This window comes from Equus przewalskii, chromosome 7, assembly GCF_037783145.1.
Source record: "Equus przewalskii isolate Varuska chromosome 7, EquPr2, whole genome shotgun sequence".
Taxonomy (NCBI): Eukaryota; Metazoa; Chordata; class Mammalia; order Perissodactyla; family Equidae; genus Equus; species Equus przewalskii.
The window spans coordinates 78,381,358-78,402,438 of record NC_091837.1 but is presented as its reverse complement, the minus strand read 5'-3'; the positions used below and the strand labels follow the sequence as shown (position 1 = coordinate 78,402,438).

The window sequence follows — 21,081 nt, the reverse complement described above, 5'->3', positions numbered from 1 at the left end:
GCTGGGCTCTGTGAAAAATGCTTCATATGCATTACCTAATTTAATACTCACAAACACTTAGGAGGGAGGTTTCCCCATTTTACAGATAGGAAAACTGAGTTTCAGAAAGGTTAATTGGCCCAAGGTCAGACATTTAGGAAGCCACACAGCCTGACTCTGAATCCAGGTTGGTTTTTTTTCTGACCCCATGATGGTCACTCCCAGGTTTTGCAAGCTTCTGAAGTGTCTTCTGAATTACCACGTGAAAAATTCACTTCTTTTGTGTAACACCATATTTCAATAACAAGTCTGTTTCACCGCCTGCCATGTCTGTTTTGTAGAAAAAAACCACCTCACTGAGCTAAGAAGTTGGACTCCTAGTTTCAAGGGATATCGTATCAACAAAATCATGAATGTGAAAAACCTTTGGAAAATATAAAAGCATTTTACAGAGGAAAGAGGATGCCATTGCTATTAGAAATATCAAGGTGTTTGTGATACCCAAGGCAATCCTCGGTGGACCAGAATATTTTCAATCAAAACGCCTGTTTACCTAACCCATTAGCACACCGGTAACTTGTGAACAAGCTACCTCTTCACTGCATTGCCCTGGGAGCTGCAGAACCATGCATTTTTTAGAGGTTAGGCATTACAACCTCGTGCTCTCCCTACTTATTTCTGGGCCACGAGCACTTGCTGGGCTCTGCTGGGCACGTTTATGTCACGAGCTTCTCTTTAACAGCCACAGACGCCCCTAATGTGCAACAAAGTGTTAAGATGCAGACGTATACGAATTACAGTTGGGTCACCAGCAAATGAGCGGCTTTACCAGCCGCCATCCCATCCCGGGTTTTCACGCAAGCCATAAACACCGCTGCGTTAACTAGCAGGGGGCAGGGCTGGCGACTAACTGCCCCCTTTAGGGTCTCACCTGATCTTCGAGGAGTTTCCAGCTCTCACGTGCGTGCTTTGAAACAGCATTAAAGCCGCTCAGGGCAAGAGGATTTAAAACTCCCAGAAAGACTCAATCAGAGCTCATTACTTGATCGACCTCGAGGTATGAAGAAAAGAGCAGCTTTATGAACAAATGAAACAACCGGAGGACTTTCTTCTAAGAGATTTTCTCGCAGACTGCGCTCTATAAATTGTGCTCTTTCAGGTTGGAGAAGGCAGTTTGGGAGAATCGCTGTAGCCTTCCAACTCCTCCTTCCTCCCTTATTCTTCTAAGGGAAGACTGGGATAGCGGGAAAGCACCGTGTCGGAGCTCGAGGGGTGAAAGACAAACGTTGGCCTGACCCTGGTCATTAGAAATCAACTGACAACAGGAAGGAAGCTTATTAACCCCTCTGCTCCCCCTCCCTTTTCCCGGGGTGGGAATCGGCTCCTCCTCCTCCTGGTCGCGCGACCCTGGTGTAAAATGCAAGCAACCGCCTGCTTTCCGCACCCTGCCCTGCTCTCCCCGCGGAGGAAGAGGGACGAGGGGAGGGCGTAGCCCAAAGCCGCAAGTCTGTCACCCCAGCGTGAACATCCCGAGCTAGACGACCTGAACCCCACGACTCTTGCCCCGTCCGGGCGCCCCGTTTACCTACGTCTCTGCGGGGTTTGCGCCCAGCACCCCAACTCCCAGCTTGATTCCCCCCAGCCCCAAGACGCCCGCAACCCCTGTACCGCGCGCAGGTGGTGCAAACGCCCCTGCCCTTCGGCGCCCCCTGCCGGGAGAGGGAAGGCGGCGGCCGCTGCGGAGGAGCTGGGCCCAGGGCCGGGAGAGAGCGCCGGCGGCGGGAAGAAGCCGGGAGCTTCCCTGATGGTGCCGCCGCCTCCGAGCCGGGGAGGGGCGGCGAGGGGGCAGCTGAGCAGGAGCCTGGGTCCGCTGCTGCTGCTCCTGGCGCTGGGACACACGTGGAGCTACCGAGAGGAGTCGGAAGACGGCGACAGGTAAGCGCTGCCAACCCCTGCTTGGTGCGCGCTCGGCTCTCCGGGTGCAGGTGGTGCCCCCATCACCCACCCCTGCAGCAACCCGCGCGCCCTCGCCCCACCGGGCACGGGCTGAGTGCTCAGATGTCCTGGGCGACGTTAAGCTCTGCTCCCGGGTAACAGTCTCCACCGTCAGCCCGGGCTCCCCCGATCTGTGGGTCTAGGGCTCCCTGATACCCCCGCGCTGCATTCCTGCCGCCCTCCAGTGCCCCGCATCTTCAGCTCTTCTTCTCCTGGGTCTGGGTTCGCTCCGCTGGGCTCTCGCCTGGCCCGCCCCTGACCCCGGAGTCCGCTCGGCGTACGCGCTCGGGGACCAGCGGCTGCTCGGCGCGCCGGCACGCAGATCCCTGCAGTCCTCGCGCGCTAGGCTCCCCCAGCGCACTGCCCGCCGCACTCCGGGGAGAATCAACGACATTGCCTCTCCAACTCTTTCGTAGAGAAGTCTGCTCAGAAAACAAAATCGCCACGACCAAGTACCCGTGTCTGAAGCCTTCGGGCGAGCTCACCACGTGTTTCAGGTAAGACCCGGAGCTCCGCAGAGTCCGCCCCTGCGCATCCTGGGTGTTTGGGAAGGCGGCGCCGCAAAGAAGGGGTTTGGAGACGCGCTTGGGGACCAGGGGCCATGGTGGTGCTGGGAAGTGCTGGGTGAGCTCTCCAGGTACAGACCTTTGTTTCTGGGCCAGAGCAACGACGGGCAACCGAGAGCCTGCACCAAGAGTTTGTGCCCTGAGGTCCTGAAGTTGTTTACCACTCCCTGGAATACTTGGTTGGGGGGTCGTTGGGGAAGTTGAAAATCTGTAAGGAAAGTGAACTGGATTCTGGGTGTAAACAGTGCGGCACAGCAAAGATGTTTTTCCATTTGCGTTTTGTTTTGAAGATTCAAGTCAACAACAAGGAAATACTTGGCCCTTGGCTGTCTTTGACCTTCTGCTGGGACACAGTGTAATACTCTAACGGCCTCTGTGGGCAAAAGGATGGGGGAGGATTGCGGGCGGCTGATATTTTTGTGTTGAGTGAAAACAAACGTCAAGATTGAGCCGCAAGGAGAACAGTTTTTCTGAAAGTGCAGTCCGCAAATCACCTGGGTGCTTGTTAGAGCTAAGCCTGGACAGGGCTAGGGGGTCTGTAGTTTGAAAACTCCCCAGGTAGTTCTTATTCTCAACAAGAGGAGGGAATGACTTCCCTGCTGGCAGCCCTTTGGAGGTGTGAGGGTCCGTTTCTTGTTTAATACTCTTGGCCTCTGTTCTGATGCTTTCACTGGACGGAGGCACGTGCCCATGAACATTTATTAGTTGCCTGCTTTTTAAAGATACTGTTCAAGGTGCTGGGATCACACACTCCAGACTCGCTCTGTTTTTGGGAATCCTACGCTCTGGCTGGGGTGCCAGGATAAATGTTGGGAAGTACAAGGAAACAGGGAAATTCTCGAAGTTGAAAGAGAAGGAAGTCTTACTATTCATAACACTATAGAAGATGAATCAGTCGAAATGCTTTCAGCTGCAAGAAATGTTATTTAGCATGCTTATCAGGTGTAAGTGGTTCCAAGGCTGGTGAGGTTAGTGGTACACAGGTCCCATCAGTTATGCTTTAAGATCTGTTGTTGGCCATGGAATGACTGCGATGGATCATTTAGGCGAATCAGCAGTCACTCCTTGGGCTTGGTAATGAACACTGAACAAAACAGGTTAGTTACGGGAGAAGGGAGTGTGTTCAGTTGGCAGGTAAGGACTTGAAGAGGTGAACCCGGTAAGCCAGGTCATTCCGCCAGCCCTGTGTCTCATCCACAGGACCACAATATTTTCTTGGGACACATCGTTTTCCTATCACCGCAGTATAAAGCCTCTAATTTAACGTGGAGAGTGTCCTTGAGATGGTTTGCTTATGTGTTTGGTCCTTAAAGGTCAGACTGCACATGAATCGGGGACATTTGGAGAATGTGTATCGGATTTTCAGAGTCCGTGGGCTCCCAGTTAGTGTTGTAAGCTGATTTAACTTGTTATGCTGTTGCTGTCATCTTTTCCAGACTTTTTAAAACAGCGTGGTTTCCTTTACACCAAGAATCTCAACTAGAGAGACTAACAGTGTCTTGACATGTTTTCATTGACAGCTATCCAAAGAACAGTTTATGATGACTGACAAAAGGCTATTTTGTATCTCGGAGAAGAGTAAAGAACTTTGTTTTGGGAAATGAAAGGAATGGGAGAGAATGTTTACAGTGGGAGAAAGTGGTAATGGTCACTGTGAATAGTAAGAGTTTTTTGGTTTTGTCTTGTTACTTCCTTTATGGAAGTCAAGAGTTCTGTGTGTACTCCATTGGTCTTATATGTCTTCCATAATTTAGTAATTTCTTAAAGACTAAGTTGGCTGGCAGTTACTGTCCCCATTTTGCTTTTGAACCTCAGGAATGGAAGGATACTGTGTGTTCCTTGGTTTGTGGGTTCTGATTGTCCTGGCCCTGTAGACCTTGCTGCTCCCAAGGGCATCCTCTTGGAGCTTGTTAGTCTCAGGCCCTCCCCAGGCCTGTGTGTTAATGAGATGTGCATTAAAGCTGGAGAAGAGTTGCTGTAGAGACCAGGGTCCTCAACCTGCTCATGGTGCAAACCCGTTAAGACCGGTCCTCAGGGTAGCTCGAAGACCCCTGTGGATGAGGGAGGAGTTACCCCTTCTACTATGTTAACCTATAACTAGACCAAGGCCCAGCCTTCCAGGAAACCAGACTCTTCAACCCTCGGATGACCCTTAATTAAGCTGTAAGTAAAATAGCAGGGCTACTGCTCCGGGAATGCTGACTGCATGGAATCCCACTCTTTAGCAGACGGCCTTCGGTGAACAGCCCTAAGGACAAGTGAAAGAATGCCGGAAGTAGCTTCTGAGCTTGTTGAAAGTGTTTTTTTTAAATCATTATTAATATTGAGAATTTGTTTAACACTAAAATGAGTGTGGTAGATGTAATAAATCTAATCTGCCATTATATCTAGAGGTATCTGGAGACCAAAGTGATAGGGAGAAAAGACGAGTTTGGAATAATCTTTGGTCTGGACCTACCCCCCCAACCTTTGTACATTTGTTTTACATGTTTTCACCTGAGCAACCCTTTCCGCTTGAGCCTCGTATGTTATCTATTGAATAATGACAATCTGAGGACTTTGTCTTCAGCACTGTTCTGTGCACTTTACGTACATTCTCTAATCCTGAAAGCCACTCAGTGGCGTTTGTATTATCTTGGTTTTACGGAGGAGGGAACTGAAACTCGGAGGGATTAAGTAAATTTGCCCAGGGTCACAAAGTTAATATAAATGAGAGTCAAGATTCAAACCCAGGTTTGTTTGACTTCAAAGCCTGGGCCCTTTCATCATCCCCGAGGTGTCTGCCGATAAGGCCGAACTTTCTAGATCCTGGGATCTAAGTAAGGAAGAAGTCTATAAATTCAGATGGCTATAAATTCAAAAGACAGCTTGATAGAAAACTCCAACATCCACCGTGACCACAGTGGCTTTTCTGAATTGCCATTGCTCTTGAGAGCTGTCTTAAACAATTGACTTTGTTATCATATTATATATAAAATTGGTTCCTACTTGTATAGCTTTCTTGTAGGATTTCATCTTAATCACAGGGTCTGTGTCTCAAGAGCCTGCCTACCCCAATGTGCATTGTGTCAAGTACCTAAAGTTTAATGAACATGTATTGAATGAATGCCAGTGACAGCTTAACAAGCTTAAAGAGCACATATTTGCTCAGCATTAGAACGGGGTGTAGCGTGTGCTCTTTTACCAGTAGTTAAGATTTTGAAGTTGGTGTGTGACTTATCTAGACTCTGAATTTATTATAGCCAAACCAAGCATATAAAGTTTTCATAGCATTACCTATTTTGTGGCTATTAAAGTTGTTCTCACAAGTTGATTTTTCCCTCTTTCCCAAATCGTGTAGTTTGAACAAAAGGTTTGTGCTTACCTTTCCTTTATTGGGTCTCGTATCAAGAAAATGACATGTTAAGAGCTTTTTAATAAGAGGAAAGGAATACATTTGTTTACAGGAAATGCCAAGAAAATCCAATTTTTGAGTAAGGCTGTGTCCAGTAAAGATCCTAATTAACTCCGATCCACTGAAGAATTTGTTGAACATCTATTATGAGCTGTAACTAGGCTTAGAAAACGTTTGAGCATGGGAGAATAAGCTACAGTCCCAGGTCCCAGATGTTTCCAGACTTGATTTTTAGACCAAGGTCTTTGAAATTGTACCAATACACAATGGTACACAAAGTCATATAGTTTATCTTGACTGTCACTGATGGAGGAGAGATTGGAAATGGCTAGGAATGGCTTGATGGGCAAGAGAAGACTGTTTTTCAACGTGGTTGTTTGACATGGTATGTTAGATGTTTAAGCTGCATTAGCTATTATTTTAAGCTTTGTGGTTCATGGACCTTCAAGTGGAGGCCCCCATCTGCTCCTCAGCTGTATTTGTTGGGTCAGTGATGTCTTTAATTAAACATTGATGTTGCTTAGTGTTCATTCCCATGGGAAATGACATGGGGATGCAAAAACTCCCACTTGTCTTTGAGATAATGCAACAGTGTTGCCAAATTCTGTTAAAACATTAAAGTTCACATGATATTTCTGCAAATGTGTCTACTTAGAATTTGGAGAGAACATCCAATCAATTAAGGAGGTCAGTTGATGAGAGCAGCACCACCAGATTGAGAGAGCTGGGCTCCAGCTAAGGCTGCATTGGAGGAAAGACGGTAGAATGTACTAGGTCACTGAGTTCCTACAGGGGCTTTACTGATGTCAAAACACCACAATAATGGAAACTTGGCCCTGGTTTGAATCTTAGCTCTGCTACTTAATTGCTTTGTGACCTTGAACGTTTCTTAATCTCGGTGCTTTAGTTCTCTTTTGAAATCACATTCCTACTGGAGTTACAGGGTCACTGTGAGGATTAGATGAGTTGATATACAGAGGGAAGTGCTCGCTGAATATCACCTCTCCCCGTCACTGCTGCGTCTCCCTAAGTCTGGCAGGTTGAGTGTACCTACTAGATGCTCAGGACATTCGTTGAATTTTGAGTTCTGAGCTTTACAGTAGACACTTTTGAAAGAGCAAATACAGACTACAACCAGAAACAGCGAGAGTTTACACACCTGTCCCACATCAGTTGTTTTTAGATGCTTTTCCAGATGTAGCATAGCCCAGAAATCTCGAGCCTTGGGAAAATTAGAGCATATCTTTGCTCCCTGCCTCCTGCCTGAATACACAAGGTGCCCTACTTTGTGACCAGAAGGCATAGTTAGGCATTTTAGAGGCTCTTAGAGGTTTCCTCCTTGCCTGGGGTCATGGAGGGTCTTCTTAGCAGACATGAGACTAAAAGTGAAATCCTCAGGTGCTCAGCCCATTCTGCTGTCGCTGCTGCCTCCCGCTCCCGTGGGCAGCACAGCTTAGGACAGGCACCGGGGGCAGCTCTGTGGGTTGTGGTTGGCTCTTTTCAGGGCTCGCGGCTCCCCCTTTCAGACAGCATCTGTATCTTTACAACTGTCCATATCCTAACGATAAGGAGGAAGTGGTGTGCATGTTGCGAAGGACAGAACAGGGGACGTGGGGGTGGCTTTGTGCAGAACTGCCTGAGTCCCAGGCATGCTGCAGGCAGCCTCTGTTTCGCTGTGCCGGACGCTCCCTCCCCCTGAGGGCGGGGATCGTGTGTCCCCTCATCCACCGCTGTATCCTCAGAGGCTGGCCCCGTGCCTGGACAGTGCTCCATACACATTGTGGAATGACTGAGCCAAGAATATGTTAACGTTACAAGTAAATAATGACGAGATTTGACTTAAATCTGTTGGCCTTCCAGAGCTTCTGTTGCTATCCAAGTGTGCCTCGTTTTCCAGCTGAGAGGGGAAGGCCTTTTTAGAAACCAGAGGTTACCTGCACCTCTGTGAGATGCTGCCATTGTCTTCGAATGGTTGCCAGCTTGACCTGCTTAGCTTTAATAGCTAATGTGCTACAGGTGCTGATTCTGGCAGCTATAGCTAACTCTGTGAACTTGCTGTTTAACTACCCCCAAAGAGGACCTGTGCATTCCTGCCTGCGTGTTAATTGCCCTGTAGACGCTGGCCTTGAAGTGAACGATTGCAGTTTTAAAGAGAATCTGGCTCCCTTCCCTAGCCTTTTATTTTTAAAGCTGAAGAACAGGTGTTAGAGTGTGGGAAGGTAGAGGGTGTCGGCCAAGCCAAGGTTCTGTATCATTTTCCACTTATTCTCAGAGAAACAATACGAAGTGATAGGAAACAACTAACAGTTGAACTCACCGCTAAAGACTGTGCTTTCACTGGTGTGTCCTTTGGGACCGGGTCCAGTTCTCGTCATTGTCCCTGGAGTTGTTGATGCCTGACTTCCTGTGTTAACTCACTTCGTCTTTTCTAAGGGAGCCTGGGGTTGGGTGCACCTGGAAAAAGCAGGAGCCCTCTCTTTTCTAGATACACTGTCTTCTCAGGACAAAGGTTGCATTTCAATCAGTGGTTTGTGTCAGTGCCCAGTTCAGCTTCCCCAGGCCTGCCATCCCGCTCCTCTGCAGGACCCTGACTGCGTTTGTGAGTTAGGGGGTCTGCTTGCATTTGGGGCATTGCTGAATACTCAGAACAAAGGTCTCTGTTCTGTCTCCATTTGTTTTTGTTTGGAGAATGGGAAAGTAAACAGCTGTAACATCTGCAGCTTCTCTTCTGCCAAGCTAGGTTCTTTCTTGTCCATGAAGCCGTCTACCAATTTACCAAAAATTTCCGTTCGTTTATTTGACAAATACTTGCAAGCTTACTATGTGCCAAGCACAGTTCTAGGCACTTAGAATACTGTGAGTGAGGCAGGAAAATCCAAACCTCTACCCTCATGAAATGTATGGGTTTTAATTCAATTTTTCTTTCGGTAAGGGAATTTTGAGCCAGAGATGTCTTTTTGGGACGTTTTTAAGATACTTTTGACGCACGTCTGATTAATGTCACATTTGGGGGACTAAGAGCTTGAAATTTCCTGTGGCCCAGCTGTGTCCTTTCAGCAAGAGAATCTGGGAATGCCACAGCTCCAAGCAGGGATACAAGAACCTAGGGATGGTGGTAACCAAAGTCTTTTTCTGCAGAGATGCTAGCAAGGAATTAGCATGTGCCGCAAGTTTCTTCTGAGAGTTATTGGCATGTGAAAGCATTACAAAGAGGTGGTGAATTCTCTGGCCGTGTACTCTGTGAGGTAGATGGCAGTGTCGGAATTGGCCCCCAGGGACAAATACCTTGGTCCAGTTCACCTGACATGTTCCAACAGTAACTTTAAGCAGAGTGCAGTAAGAGTGCATGCTCCTCTAACATTCCTTGATTCTCCTAATAATCCATCATAGATCCATCATAAGTGCATGTGAACCTTCTGGATGATTTGTTTTCATCCTGAAGTACCTGTAGGCCATGGAGTGGTGTTACGTTTACACATTTAGTCCCCATTGAGCGAAGAAGTGCATCTTCCCAGCTTCAGGATGTGACGCATATGAGTCACCAGCAGGTGTGAAAGAGTGGATGAGGGTATATATTGCCACCTTGTTCCTTGGGGTAGAACATGAGCTAGATTATATTTCTTTGCCCATTAGGATTTCAGAAACTTGGAGGGCATTCATTTTCAGCCTTCAAATCCATTCTCAACCTTTCCCTCTTGGCCACTCCTGTGGGATGTTCTCTGGTCATGCTGCTGGAGTGAAGCCCCTCATCCTCAGTCTCTGGGAATGGCAGGGGCATCTCTCAGCCCAGCGGCTGCTTGTACAGAGAACAGGTGGGAAGCCAGGAGGGCCCTCTGCACTGGGATCTGGCTCTGGGAGTTTGGTATAGAGAAGAGTTCGCAAAGTAGGGCCGTGGCATGTTTTTATACAACCACTGATGTAAGAATGCTTTGTACTTTTCTAAAGGGTTGTTAAAAAAAAAAAAAAAAAAAGGCCATGTAGCAGAGACCTTATTTGGCCCCCAAAGCCTGAGATATTTACTATCTGGCCCTTTACAGAAAAAGCTGTACAACTTCTGAAGAGCCTTCTTAATACAAAGACCAGGAGTGGGGTTTTCCATCTATGTATAACCTTGTCCAAGGTCTGAGTCCTCGAAGAGGTGACTTTGGGGGCATTTGGTCAGCTTCCTCTTTGGGTCCTTGCCTTTGTATTACTTCATTTTATTGTATTTGGATCTCCTGGCCTGAGCATCTTTGTGACTTGGTTTCCTGATCTCCAGGAATCAATCATAGTTATTGACGAGCTGGAACTTTTAGTCATCATCCCTAAATGATACTCAAAAATGAGTGTACCTTGTCAGGTGTTTTTAATAAGCTGGTTTTGTTGCAAATAGTTAAGTACAGTCTTACTGCTGCTTTTCTACATGTTTCCAAGACAAGCCTTCCTGTGCCAGTCGAGTAATCCTTGGATTGCCATTACTAATCTGCCCCTTTAATTCCTGACTTGCCTATTGATCATCACATGCTTTGTTGACTTGAATCCACCCCTCCATAAACTTCAACACATTAGTTTTGCATTTCTACGGCATAAAACTTCACATTCAAAACTCAAATGATAGTATATATTTATATAATAAATAGTATATATTTCGTCTGAGGAACACACATGTAGAAACAGCCATTTTCGATGAAGGGTACTCTAAATCAGAGTTACGACGTGACGTTTTTCCTTATATGGCTAAGAAGTATTATACCGTTACACAGTTGAACTATGCACCATGTATCAGTAATTAAACTTTTGAACTTAAACTCTGAGCTGCCTTTTAATAATGCTGACTGTTTTGTTCCATAAAACTCTTGGAGACTCCTAAATAGCAATGCCTTCTGACACTGAGTATAGGGGGAAAGTGGTGGAGAAAGGAGAAAGAACTATTTGAAAGAAATACTTTCTTGTAAAAGGGAAGGAGAAGCAAAGTCTGTGAATGGTGTTTTGGAGAAGGGAAAAGAAAGAAAATATATGTACCACTCGACATATTAGGACAATAAAGAAAATGCCGTAGGGTGTCGCAAAGAGGAAAAATAAGGAACAGCATACTGTGGAGATGGAGTTGGGTGAAAAACATGGTTAAGTCATGTGTGAGCTTCTGACCTTGGTAACTGCCATTTGTACTGATTCAGATGAATGGAGATTAAGAGAGAGGCAGACTAGTTTATAAAGGTTGACAGATTTACAAATGCAGTGTTTGTAACGTCTTGCGTGTGTCTGGCATTATTTCCTCGGAGGTCGGGAGCCGTCTAATAGCCAGTGTGGAGACCATGCCTTGGCTTTCCCTCCAACTGTTGTCTCCCTTTGCTTTCACTTGGCCTTGCTCTTGCTAATGTGTCCATGTTTCATTTTGGAATTTTCCTATAGAGAAATGGCCCATGATTTTTGTGGTGAAAAACCACACAGCAGAGCGGAGGTTGCCTTCCTGGGACCCCACCAAGACCATGATGACTGTTCATTGGAGGCACGGTTCTTCCAAAAAAAGTGCTGGAGTTTAGTTCTGAAAGACTCTGAAAGGTTAGAAGAACCTAGAATGCAACATCAATGGGGGTTATCTGAGATCTCAGAGTTTGGTTGAGGAGTTTTTAAGAACTCTGTAAAAATTGATTTTAGCGTTTTCTGGAACTCACTGTTGCGTGTTCTGGCTTAGCTAGGTGGACAAAAGCAAATAAATTTTACATGAGAATCCCTTACTGATGTGGAGGTCACTTAATCAGTCAACAATTTTTGTCTGGAATACAGTTGGAAAAAGGGGGGGAGAGGGGGCTCTGAATACCAAAGCCGGTATCATAAAGAGATCACAAATTTCGTGTTCTTTCCTTGATGAGTCCCTCAGATTTCCCTTGGTGGGAAGGCTTGCTGTTTCGGAAATGGATCTCACTTGGGGTTCCAGAGCAGGTGCGTGGCAGAGCCGGGTTCCAAGCCAGACAGTCTGACTCCAAAGCCTGTATTCTTCTAACCACTGGGCTGCTCTTAAAGGCCTGACTGTGGTGACCTCGCTTTCCTGCCAACCACAAATTGAAGAGATGCTTTTAGAATTGGGAAGGAGGACTGCTAGAAATAGAGATGCGAGTTCCACTGTAAGGACTGGTGAAAGCCTCTGTTGGACAAGTTATCAAAAGTAGGCACATGAACCCCACCCCCCCCGTATTTGCCAGGACTGCCTAAACAAACTAGTATAAGCTTGGATGGCTTAAACCGCAGACATTTATTTTCTCGCAATTCTGGAGACTAGAAGCCCGAGACCAGGTATTGGCGGGATTGGTCCCTCTGAGACCTCTCCTTGGCTTGCAGACGGCTTGTCTTCTCCCTGTGTCCTCACAAGGTCTTCCCGCTGTATGTGTCTGTGTCCTAATCTCCTCCTCCTATAAGGACAGCACTTCATATGGGATTAGGGCCCATTCTAATGGCCTCATTTTAACTCGATGACCTCTATGCAGCTCCTCTGTCTACATACAGTCACATTCTGAGTTACTGGAGTTAGGACTTCAACATAGGAATTTTTGGAGGACACACTTCAGTCCATAACATCCCCTCCCCACCAAAAAGCCCAGCATACAATGGGGCTGTGTAATAAAGGGGATATTTTTCACACACACTATAATTTCCACGGGTAGCACTGTCTGCCATGGTGACCCTGAACTATCTAATGAAGTTTAATGCCTTTACCAATACCACTGAAGAAGGAAGAGGATTAAACTTCATCTAAAATGGCATAAACCTTGTTATCTGTGCTGTTCACTCCTGTGGAACTTCTCTCTCTAGGATGGGACCAGAGGATGGAGGCCATCATCTGTTCTAATCCCTTATAGACATCACAGTTAGAAATGCACATTCTGAGGGTACCCCCCCCCCACCACCCAGACCTACTGAATCAGAATCTGCCTTTGAACAAGGTCCCTGGGTATTTCCTATGCACAGTAAGTTGGGAAGCACTGTCCTGATCGTCACTGCATCTGTTCCAGCGCTTGCGCTCTCACGTGGCTGTTCTTTGCTTCCTACTTGTAAAGCCACAGGCACTGATTCTGGACTGCACATTGGAATCACCTGATGAGCTTTAAAACAAATCCCAGTGTTGAGATGGCACACTAGACTATTACATCAGAAACTCTGGAGGTGGTTGCCAGGCACCAGGAATTTTTAAAAGCTCCTTGCATGATTCCAGTAATGCAGCCAAGGTTGAAAACCTTGGAGCAAAAAGCCAAAGGGGGTGAGCAGCTGGTTCTTTGCTGGAGGATAAATGATCTCTGTTTCTATCTTCTGTGGCCGCTAAGCCTGGACCCTCATATCTTTTGCACTTGCAGGTCCGGGCTCCTCCACTGGGAAATTTATAGCCGAAGCTTGTGTTGGTGGACTGTCAACAAACCTGGTGTCTCCCATCCCTTATCTGCTGGGGCCTGTTCTTTTTCTCCTGGCATCTCCTCTCTTCTCAGTGTGGGATGATTCAAGGGCAGTGAGGGGAGTTATGAAGTGGGCAGAAGTGGATCAAGAAGGGTAGACCATTCCTCATAAGTAGTTCTTCTCAAGCTCATCAGTTCTGAATCCCATAGTGCAAATTCCATCACTTTTTATTTCCTTTTGCAGGCTCTCAGCTTGGTGTCTGGAGCTACTTAGTGAGCTTTGGTGCATTTAAAAACAATATTTTGCTTTTTTGCTGCGCTGCATGAACCTTCTCCCAAGATGTAAACATGGCTCAGTGTATTATAAATGGAAGCATTTCAGTGTCAAGCTGTGTTTTTCTTTCCTTGTAAGCATCAAACACAAACACTCGTTTTTCCACATGGTGTGATAGGAAATCTGTGTGCTGGCAGAGTCTCTTCCCATTCCATTTTTAGGTTTGTCTTCCACTCTTCGTCCTCCCCTCCAATAACTGAAAGAATTTCTCAACCCTCAGCAAACACGAGGCTTTTTATAGGTTTGCATTAACTTTATGCAACAGGAAACAATGTGCTCTGTGGTCTGATTGCATAGTTATCACCCAAGCCCTGTATTTACCATGTGGTCTTAAACCAGGCTGTCCCCAAATATGTCTGTATATAATACATAGTTATGTGTAAGTATATATAACTGCATCTTTTTTGAGTATTATAACAGCAATTGTGCTGATTAAGTCATAGAAATAGAAACTATTGTAAGTTAAGAAATAAAGGAGATGTAATTGCATTTCATGGGTGGATGTGCTCCTGAGGTTCTTAACGAGCGATTTCTTTGAATTGAAGGCTTGCAAGAGGTGAAGTGGTTCGTAAATGACCTCTGTTGGTTTCTAATACACTTTCAGAGTTTGACAGCATGATGAGTGTGGCACACTGTTAGGATATAATAGGAATGGGTGTTTAAAATCTCAAGGCATGAAAGGATCATAACAATTTACTCAGCACCTCTGCCAGCCCTCTGTCTTCAAGTCTTTTCCCAGAGACCCCTAGTATTTAGGAAGCCCATGTTCAAGTTGTGGCACACATGAAAGTTATCATCTGTGTAGGGCACACTGAGGTCAATGACAAAGGATGCTCAAGGCTGGAGACATCTGGCTTTGGAGGCTCTGGCAGTCCTGCTGCCACCCTGCTGTCCTAGGGCAAGAGGAGGGTGTGAGGTCTTGGCACACTCCCCCAATGGGAACCCCCTGCATAGACTACCCCCGACTTTGCAGCTCTTAGCCATCAAGCCATTTGCTGAAACTGCACCTCTGAGTGCTGCCTCTTCAGTGAATCCTTCCTTGGCTGTTCTTGAAAACTCAGTTCGCCCCGGCCATCATCTAAAATATGACTTTATCATCTTAGGATGTGTATTGATCTCCTCACTCCTACAGAGCCTGACCCTGTCGGATTGTCCTGTTGGATACGTTTGGTATGTGCTCATATGTGTACCTGTGATGTGGTGTGGCCTTCATTTTCTGAAGCCCGGGGTGCTGCTGGGACCATATTTAACTTCCTACACCCTGAAGAGTTGAGGGTTTCACCTATACTTCTTAGGACTCCACAACTGAGGTGCTTGGCTCCCAAAGGAAGCTGCTGTAATAATAATGAGGGAAAACCCCTTTTATTTTCTTTTAGGGAAGTATGTAAAGGGGCCATCATGCTTTGCAGTTCTGCAGGGCAAGGGACACAAGAAAGAAGAAATCTTTTTTTATGATGATGAAAGCAATACTTAAACTTTTTGCACGTTTTCTATCCTAACACTATGACTTAGAACTGTGGGCCCTCTGTAATCTCACCCCTCCAGAATAATGACTGCCAAAGGATGAGAGAGTATTTTTTCTTTTCTATGTATCGGCTAGCAGACATACCTGAAGCTATTCCTTATAGAAATGGGTTTGTTCTACAATTGCTTTTTTCACTTAATGGGTAAGGACCACTTCCTCGTCATTACACAGAGCACTAACTTATTTTTACAGCATGGTATTCTTTTATAGCATGGTATTGCATTGTATGGATGTATCATAATTCATCTCTTCATTGGAGAGCTCTTTATAAGGTCATTAGCAGATGCCAAGGGGGCCCTTCCTGATGTTTTGGTGGGTTCAGGTTTTAAACTTAAGATGCAAATTTTCAATATATCAAGTTTTACCAAAATGAATCAGAAGAAAATATAGTGTCACCAGATAGCACTTTGGTCTGGAACCTGCAAGACGTGGCCTTTGGCGTAGGGCCCTCCCACTGTAGAACGTCTGGCTGTGGGTCCCCGTAACCCTCTGGCGCCCTCTGGTCCTCGGGTATGGGAGGTAGGGCTTTGATGGAGTTCCTGCTAGGTCTGGCAGTCTGCAACTGTGATCACTCCCTACTTCACAGAAAGCAGAGCAAACAGAAGAGGGCTTAGTTTACAGCCCAGGGGATTTGCTTGACATAAGGAAGGATTCTTGACTGTGAAGACACTGCGGGGCATTCTGGATACTTATCTCTAATCAGGGTAGCCATCCGTGAGCTGTCACCTGAATCTCTTGAATGCCTTTGGTTGTTTTTCTTGGCCCAGTTATTTAAAGAGGAAAAAAGAATGTCTTTTTACTCCGTAGGTATATCCTTCTGAAAGCGAGCTCCTCTCTCTGCTGTGAGCACATGCTGTGTGAGCACAGAAACCCATCATTTTACTCTGCGAAAGTGCTAAGGACACCCCCACCCCCACTGGCTTGCTTTTCTTGCTGTTTTCTTTCAAGATGTGCTGTCCCACAGAATAGGGTGAGGTATCAGTTTCCTCACTCGGAAGTGCTGTGCTCCCATGGAGACTTTCCCCTTCCTAGAGAGGAGAAATTTTCATTTGGGGAGCCTCATGTGAATAAAGCAGGAAGAAAAGGTGACATCCGATGAAGACTTTGTCATAATATTTCTTTCGCGTCTTTTGTCTTAAATAAATTCAAAAGGATCCACCCGTGTTGAAATGTAAGTTTGCAATAAAATTTTTTGGAAATATAAGACACAAATATTAAGCCCAGCGTGTTATCTAAGGGCCCTTGTAAAGACTTCACGTGCTAGCTTGCCTGCTGTAGCCCCGTTGCACATAATTTTGCTGCCCTGGTTCTGGTTCCATATTTGGGTCTGTTTAGAGACACCAAGGGAAATGGTGAAGCAGGGCAGTTAGCTACATATTGAGACCAACACCTTTTTTTTCTTCAGCCAAATTATTCACATAAAAGGATGAGGCTTCTCTTGATTTAGTCAGATAATCATCAGACTATTTTGTTTTTACGTCCTTTTCCGTATTTAGGCTGTCTCATTTTAACAAATTGTATCCCACTTGCGTGTTAAGTCAACTGGCTCCTCAGTTTGACACTTGATTCTTTTGTCAACTTTCTCTTTTTGCACACCAGCCTGTCTTGTCTGCATTTTAACCCATATTCCTTTTGAAAGAGTTTTAACTAGGGTGGGGTTGTAATTAGAGGGATGAAAGTACATCTCCACTGCAGCCTTTGCTTTTAGTGTATTTGCATCATCATCATAAAAAAAATACAAATTTACCTTTTTCTGAAAGTGAAGGGAAGCTGATCGTATTTTCCTCCAGAATGTAGTTTTTTAACTATGAAAATTTCAAATATGCCATAGTAAGGAGAAAATTCCTATCTGCTCATCACCTACATCAGTAATTAAGATTTTGCACCATTTGCTTTATCTGTCCCTTTTCCTTTGCTAAATTATTTTAAAGCAAATCCCAGACATGACATTTTACCACTACATATTTCAATATTTATCTCTAAGAAATGTAGTTTTCATATCACACACCACAAAAGATCCAATATGGGGGCTGGCCCAGTGGCGCAGCAGTTAAGTGCGCACGTTCTGCTTCAGCAGCCCCGGGTTTGCCGGCTCAGATCCTGGATGCGAACATGGCACCACTTGGCAAGCCATGCTGGGGCAGGCATCCTATATATAAAATAGAGGAAGATGGGCATGGATGTTAGCTCAGGGCCAGTTTTCCTCAGCAAAAAGAGGAGGACTGGCAGCAGATGTTAGCTCAGAGCTGATCTTCCTCAAAAAACAAAAAAAAAGATCCAGTATGTTCTTTAAACATTTTTTTCCCCAAAATAAAATGGAAGTGGATTTTGTGGAGCTATTTCTCTTGAATTAAGTCATGGATGAGTATACTTCTGTCGCCATTAATGAGTGCTCTTTCATTTTAACGAGTGTGGCTTAATTTGGAGTTTCTGGAGTAGAAATCCCGTACTGTACCTGGAGCGCTACACTGCAGCACTGTCTGTTAGCTGAGCAGAACTCTGCGGGAGGCAGTGGCCCAACCATAGTTATTTGCTTAAGATGCACAAGTATGAGATTATTTCATCTCAAAGGCACTTCCATATGTTTGACCCTCAAGATAATACCATATCATGAATGGGGGGTGTGCTTAGCAGATGAAAATGCAGTTTCAAAAGGAAAGCTAACATTTTAATTGTAGACTTATGTTTGTATTTATATTTTATTTAGGGTCCTTTTAAACCCAAATGAACTGGCCTTTTCACTATTTTTGGTAGTGAAATTGTATTCATTGACACTCAATGTATTAGCTTCCCTATCGAAAAACAAAAAAGCAACTTAGATATTCTGACTGAAGGGTAGCTGTGATTGTAGTCCTTTTGTTTTTAATATTCTGATGTCATCTATTCCTTATGTGCATTTTCAGTGTTTTACATATTTAGAGTAAAATCAATGGTATAATTTATTCTCTGCGCTTTTAGTTAACGTCTTATACTTTAGGTTTAAATATTACCTGAATTACAGAGTTTAGAATCAAATAACTCCACAGCTGGTGGGACAAACAGCGGGCCCTCCACCGTCCCCAGCCCCTGTGATCCCACCACAGCAGCTCCGTTTCAGTTTTTAAAACTTATTCCTTTGATTTTTACACCCACAGCTCTGAGTAACTTGCTTATATTACAACTTAATTTTTGATGTCATCTTTTGCCTTCCTTCTCTGGGAGAAGAGAATTCAGCTGTCATCTGCCACCATCCACACACCCACTTCCCATCCTCGCATTGTCCCAGTACGGTTCTGGTTTTGGATAGACCAGTTTCCTTGTCCGTATTTTGACTGTGGGAATGCTGTTGACATCTAAGCCCTGTCAAACACTGAATGCTTTTCCCTCCTTCTGTATTTTGCCTTCCCTGTAGGTCATAACTGTCTTAATTTTTTTTTTTTTTTGCCTTTTTTAAAAATATAGAATCATGACTCTAACTCCTAAGTCACTCTCGTTTGGATAAAGTTCCTCTCAATATATTCAAACTTATTAGTGTTCTATCATTTCAGCCTTCTTGAGGAAATTCCTCCCAGAACCGGAGGCCTGGTCCCATCCGGGCTGGTTTCTTGCTAAGCCTGCTGTGGCCTCTTTCTGGTGTCCGATTCCCTGGATCCCATATCTCCCCCTTTCCTGACTTACTCCACTTTGGTGGAGGATATAGTCTGGTACTTCCCTGAGAAAGGATGTTGGAGCGATGTTTTTTGAGCTTCAGCAATTCACAGATCCAGTTGCCTACTTGACTCCCCTGGATGTGTCTAAGACGTTGCCGAGATAACCCGTCCAGACAGAGACTGATTTCTGTTCTCCCTCCCCGCTCACAACACAAACCCTGCTGCCTCACTTGTGGTACTGATGCCTAGTGAGTTGCTCTAGACAGATCCAGAAACAATTTTAGATCATTCCTTGTCACATATCCTCTGTGTCTAATCTTGCATGAATTATTGCCAAATTTTGGGCGCTCTCTCACCATTAACACTGTCCTGGTCCAGGTCACCATCATCTGTGGCCTGGACTATTGCAACTGTTCTCTTTGCTTCTGTCCTGCCTCTTACATTCCATTCCCATGCAGCAGAAAGTGAGATCCTGAACCTTAAAACAGATGGTATCTGACCCAGGCTTAAAATGTCCCAGTGGCTTCTCATTGCCCTGGAAATAAAACCTATACTCCTTACTCTAGCCTGTGAGGCCCTGAATGATCTGACCCCTGTCCCCCATCTGTTCACCCTCATTCTATGTTATCCTTCCTCAGTTTGGCTTAGTCTCATTTCCTTGAATGACTCTTACTCATCTCAAGCAATTGCCCATTCTGTTCCTTCTCCCTGGATAAAAGGTCTTCCTCTGCTTGAAACAAAAAAACCGATGAACCAAACCATAACTCCAGCTCCTAATCCTTCAGAATTTATAGTGTCACCTCCTCGGTGAGATGCCTCAAGCCCCCCATCCCAGTATATCCCCCTGTCGCTGTGATTCTCCATTTTAGGTCCTTGTTTTATTCTGTTACAGTACTTAAAACAACTTGTAGTTTATTGTGTGTCTTCTTCTGACTAGCTGTAAGGGTGGGCCATGCCTGTTTTATTTTTTTAATTCCCTGTGCCTAGCACAGCGCCTGGTCCATTTTCTATCCAGAACACATGTTTGTCAAAAGGTGAATGAATACACATGGTTACTGTGTAGTAGGATCATCCTTTGAAACAGAGCCATGCTTACTATTTGTGGATTTAAATTCATACTTGGGTCTATTCCAGATATGTAAGGTGGTTTACAATACATAAAATAGGAGAAGACAGCATCAATTAAAAAGACAGACAAAAAATGGCTGGAGACTTAAGAAATGGAGCCAGGATTGAGGCTAAGAATGTATACCATAAAGCCACTTAAACTTGCTCTGGGTGGGCCATTTGGCTCTGAGCTCCCCAGCAACCAGTGAGAAAAGATCAGTTATACAAGTCCATATGGTAAAAACGGAACAGTGCCCGAGAGAACCACACTGTTCTTCGTGTTAAGACCAAGGAGAACTTTCTTCCAAGGGTCACTGTAAAAAGAACAATACATAACGTGATGAAGATCGTCCCTATAATGGGCATGGTAAGTTTCATAGGAACAGTTCTTATAATGACCTTCAAGTGTTGACTGCTGCTGTCCTGCCAAGCGCAGTTCAGTTAAGGCCCATTTGTGGGCCCCGTGTGATGCTGTCCGGGCTCTACGTGCTGTCTGGTGATGGCTCTAAGTGCCATATAGTAATTGCCGCTGCTGCCTTGGTTTACGCCACTGCCGGCCTCGGGAGATTACCTGTGTGGGTGGGGACAGGAGGGTACACCTGTTGCCTTTAATTATTTGTAATTTCCTCTTTTTGTCCTAACCAAATGCTGCTGGCTTTTGCCATTGCCTTGTTTCTCTTTCTTTCTTGCTCCTGTTCAACGTCTCAGAGATCCTGCTTCTCTCCTTCCAGACTTTTCTGGCCTTTTATCCCATCCCTAGCTCTGATGTATACTTCCTCTAGCAGCACCTTTTAGCTTAAACAGTGCTAGTCTCCCAGACAATACTTTGAGAATGTCTGAACCTTCTTTATATTTGATAACCGTGTCCTCACTCGAGATGGACCAGCTTTCTCGTCTATCTCCTGAATACTCTGGGGCTTTCCTTTAACTCAGTAGTGCTTATATGTTCTCAGTCACTGGGATTCTAAAGAGAACGGAGATGAGACCCAGGAGGTTATTCTCTTTAGCTTTGTGGAAGAGTGAAGTCTTTTAATGTGGGAGCTGTTCACCTAGAGTGAGGCTGCTCAGAGCAGAACTCTGAGGAGAAGTCTTCATGACGGCTCTGTAATCCTGTGTGTGTGGGGGGGGGGGGGGGGCGGGGGGCAGGTGAGGTTGCTGCGGACTTTAGTTATTATTGCTTGGTTCTCC

General features: G+C 45.3%; 1 protein-coding gene across 2 annotated transcripts in view; it reads left to right on the top strand.

Moving 5' to 3' along the window:
• The first annotated feature begins 666 nt into the window (after positions 1-666).
• Positions 667-21,081, top strand: part of CCBE1 (collagen and calcium binding EGF domains 1) — a 238,099-nt gene continuing 217,684 nt past the window's right edge. Inside the window, exons 1-2 of one of the 2 annotated variants that reach the window (XM_008529405.2) lie at positions 667-1,914; positions 2,391-2,471. In XM_008529405.2, the coding sequence (XP_008527627.1) occupies positions 1,784-1,914; positions 2,391-2,471 (212 nt within the window). In that variant the 5' untranslated portion in view covers positions 667-1,783. The remainder of the gene's footprint in view (positions 1,915-2,390; positions 2,472-21,081) is intronic. The other variant, XM_008529406.2, reaches the window with a different exon arrangement.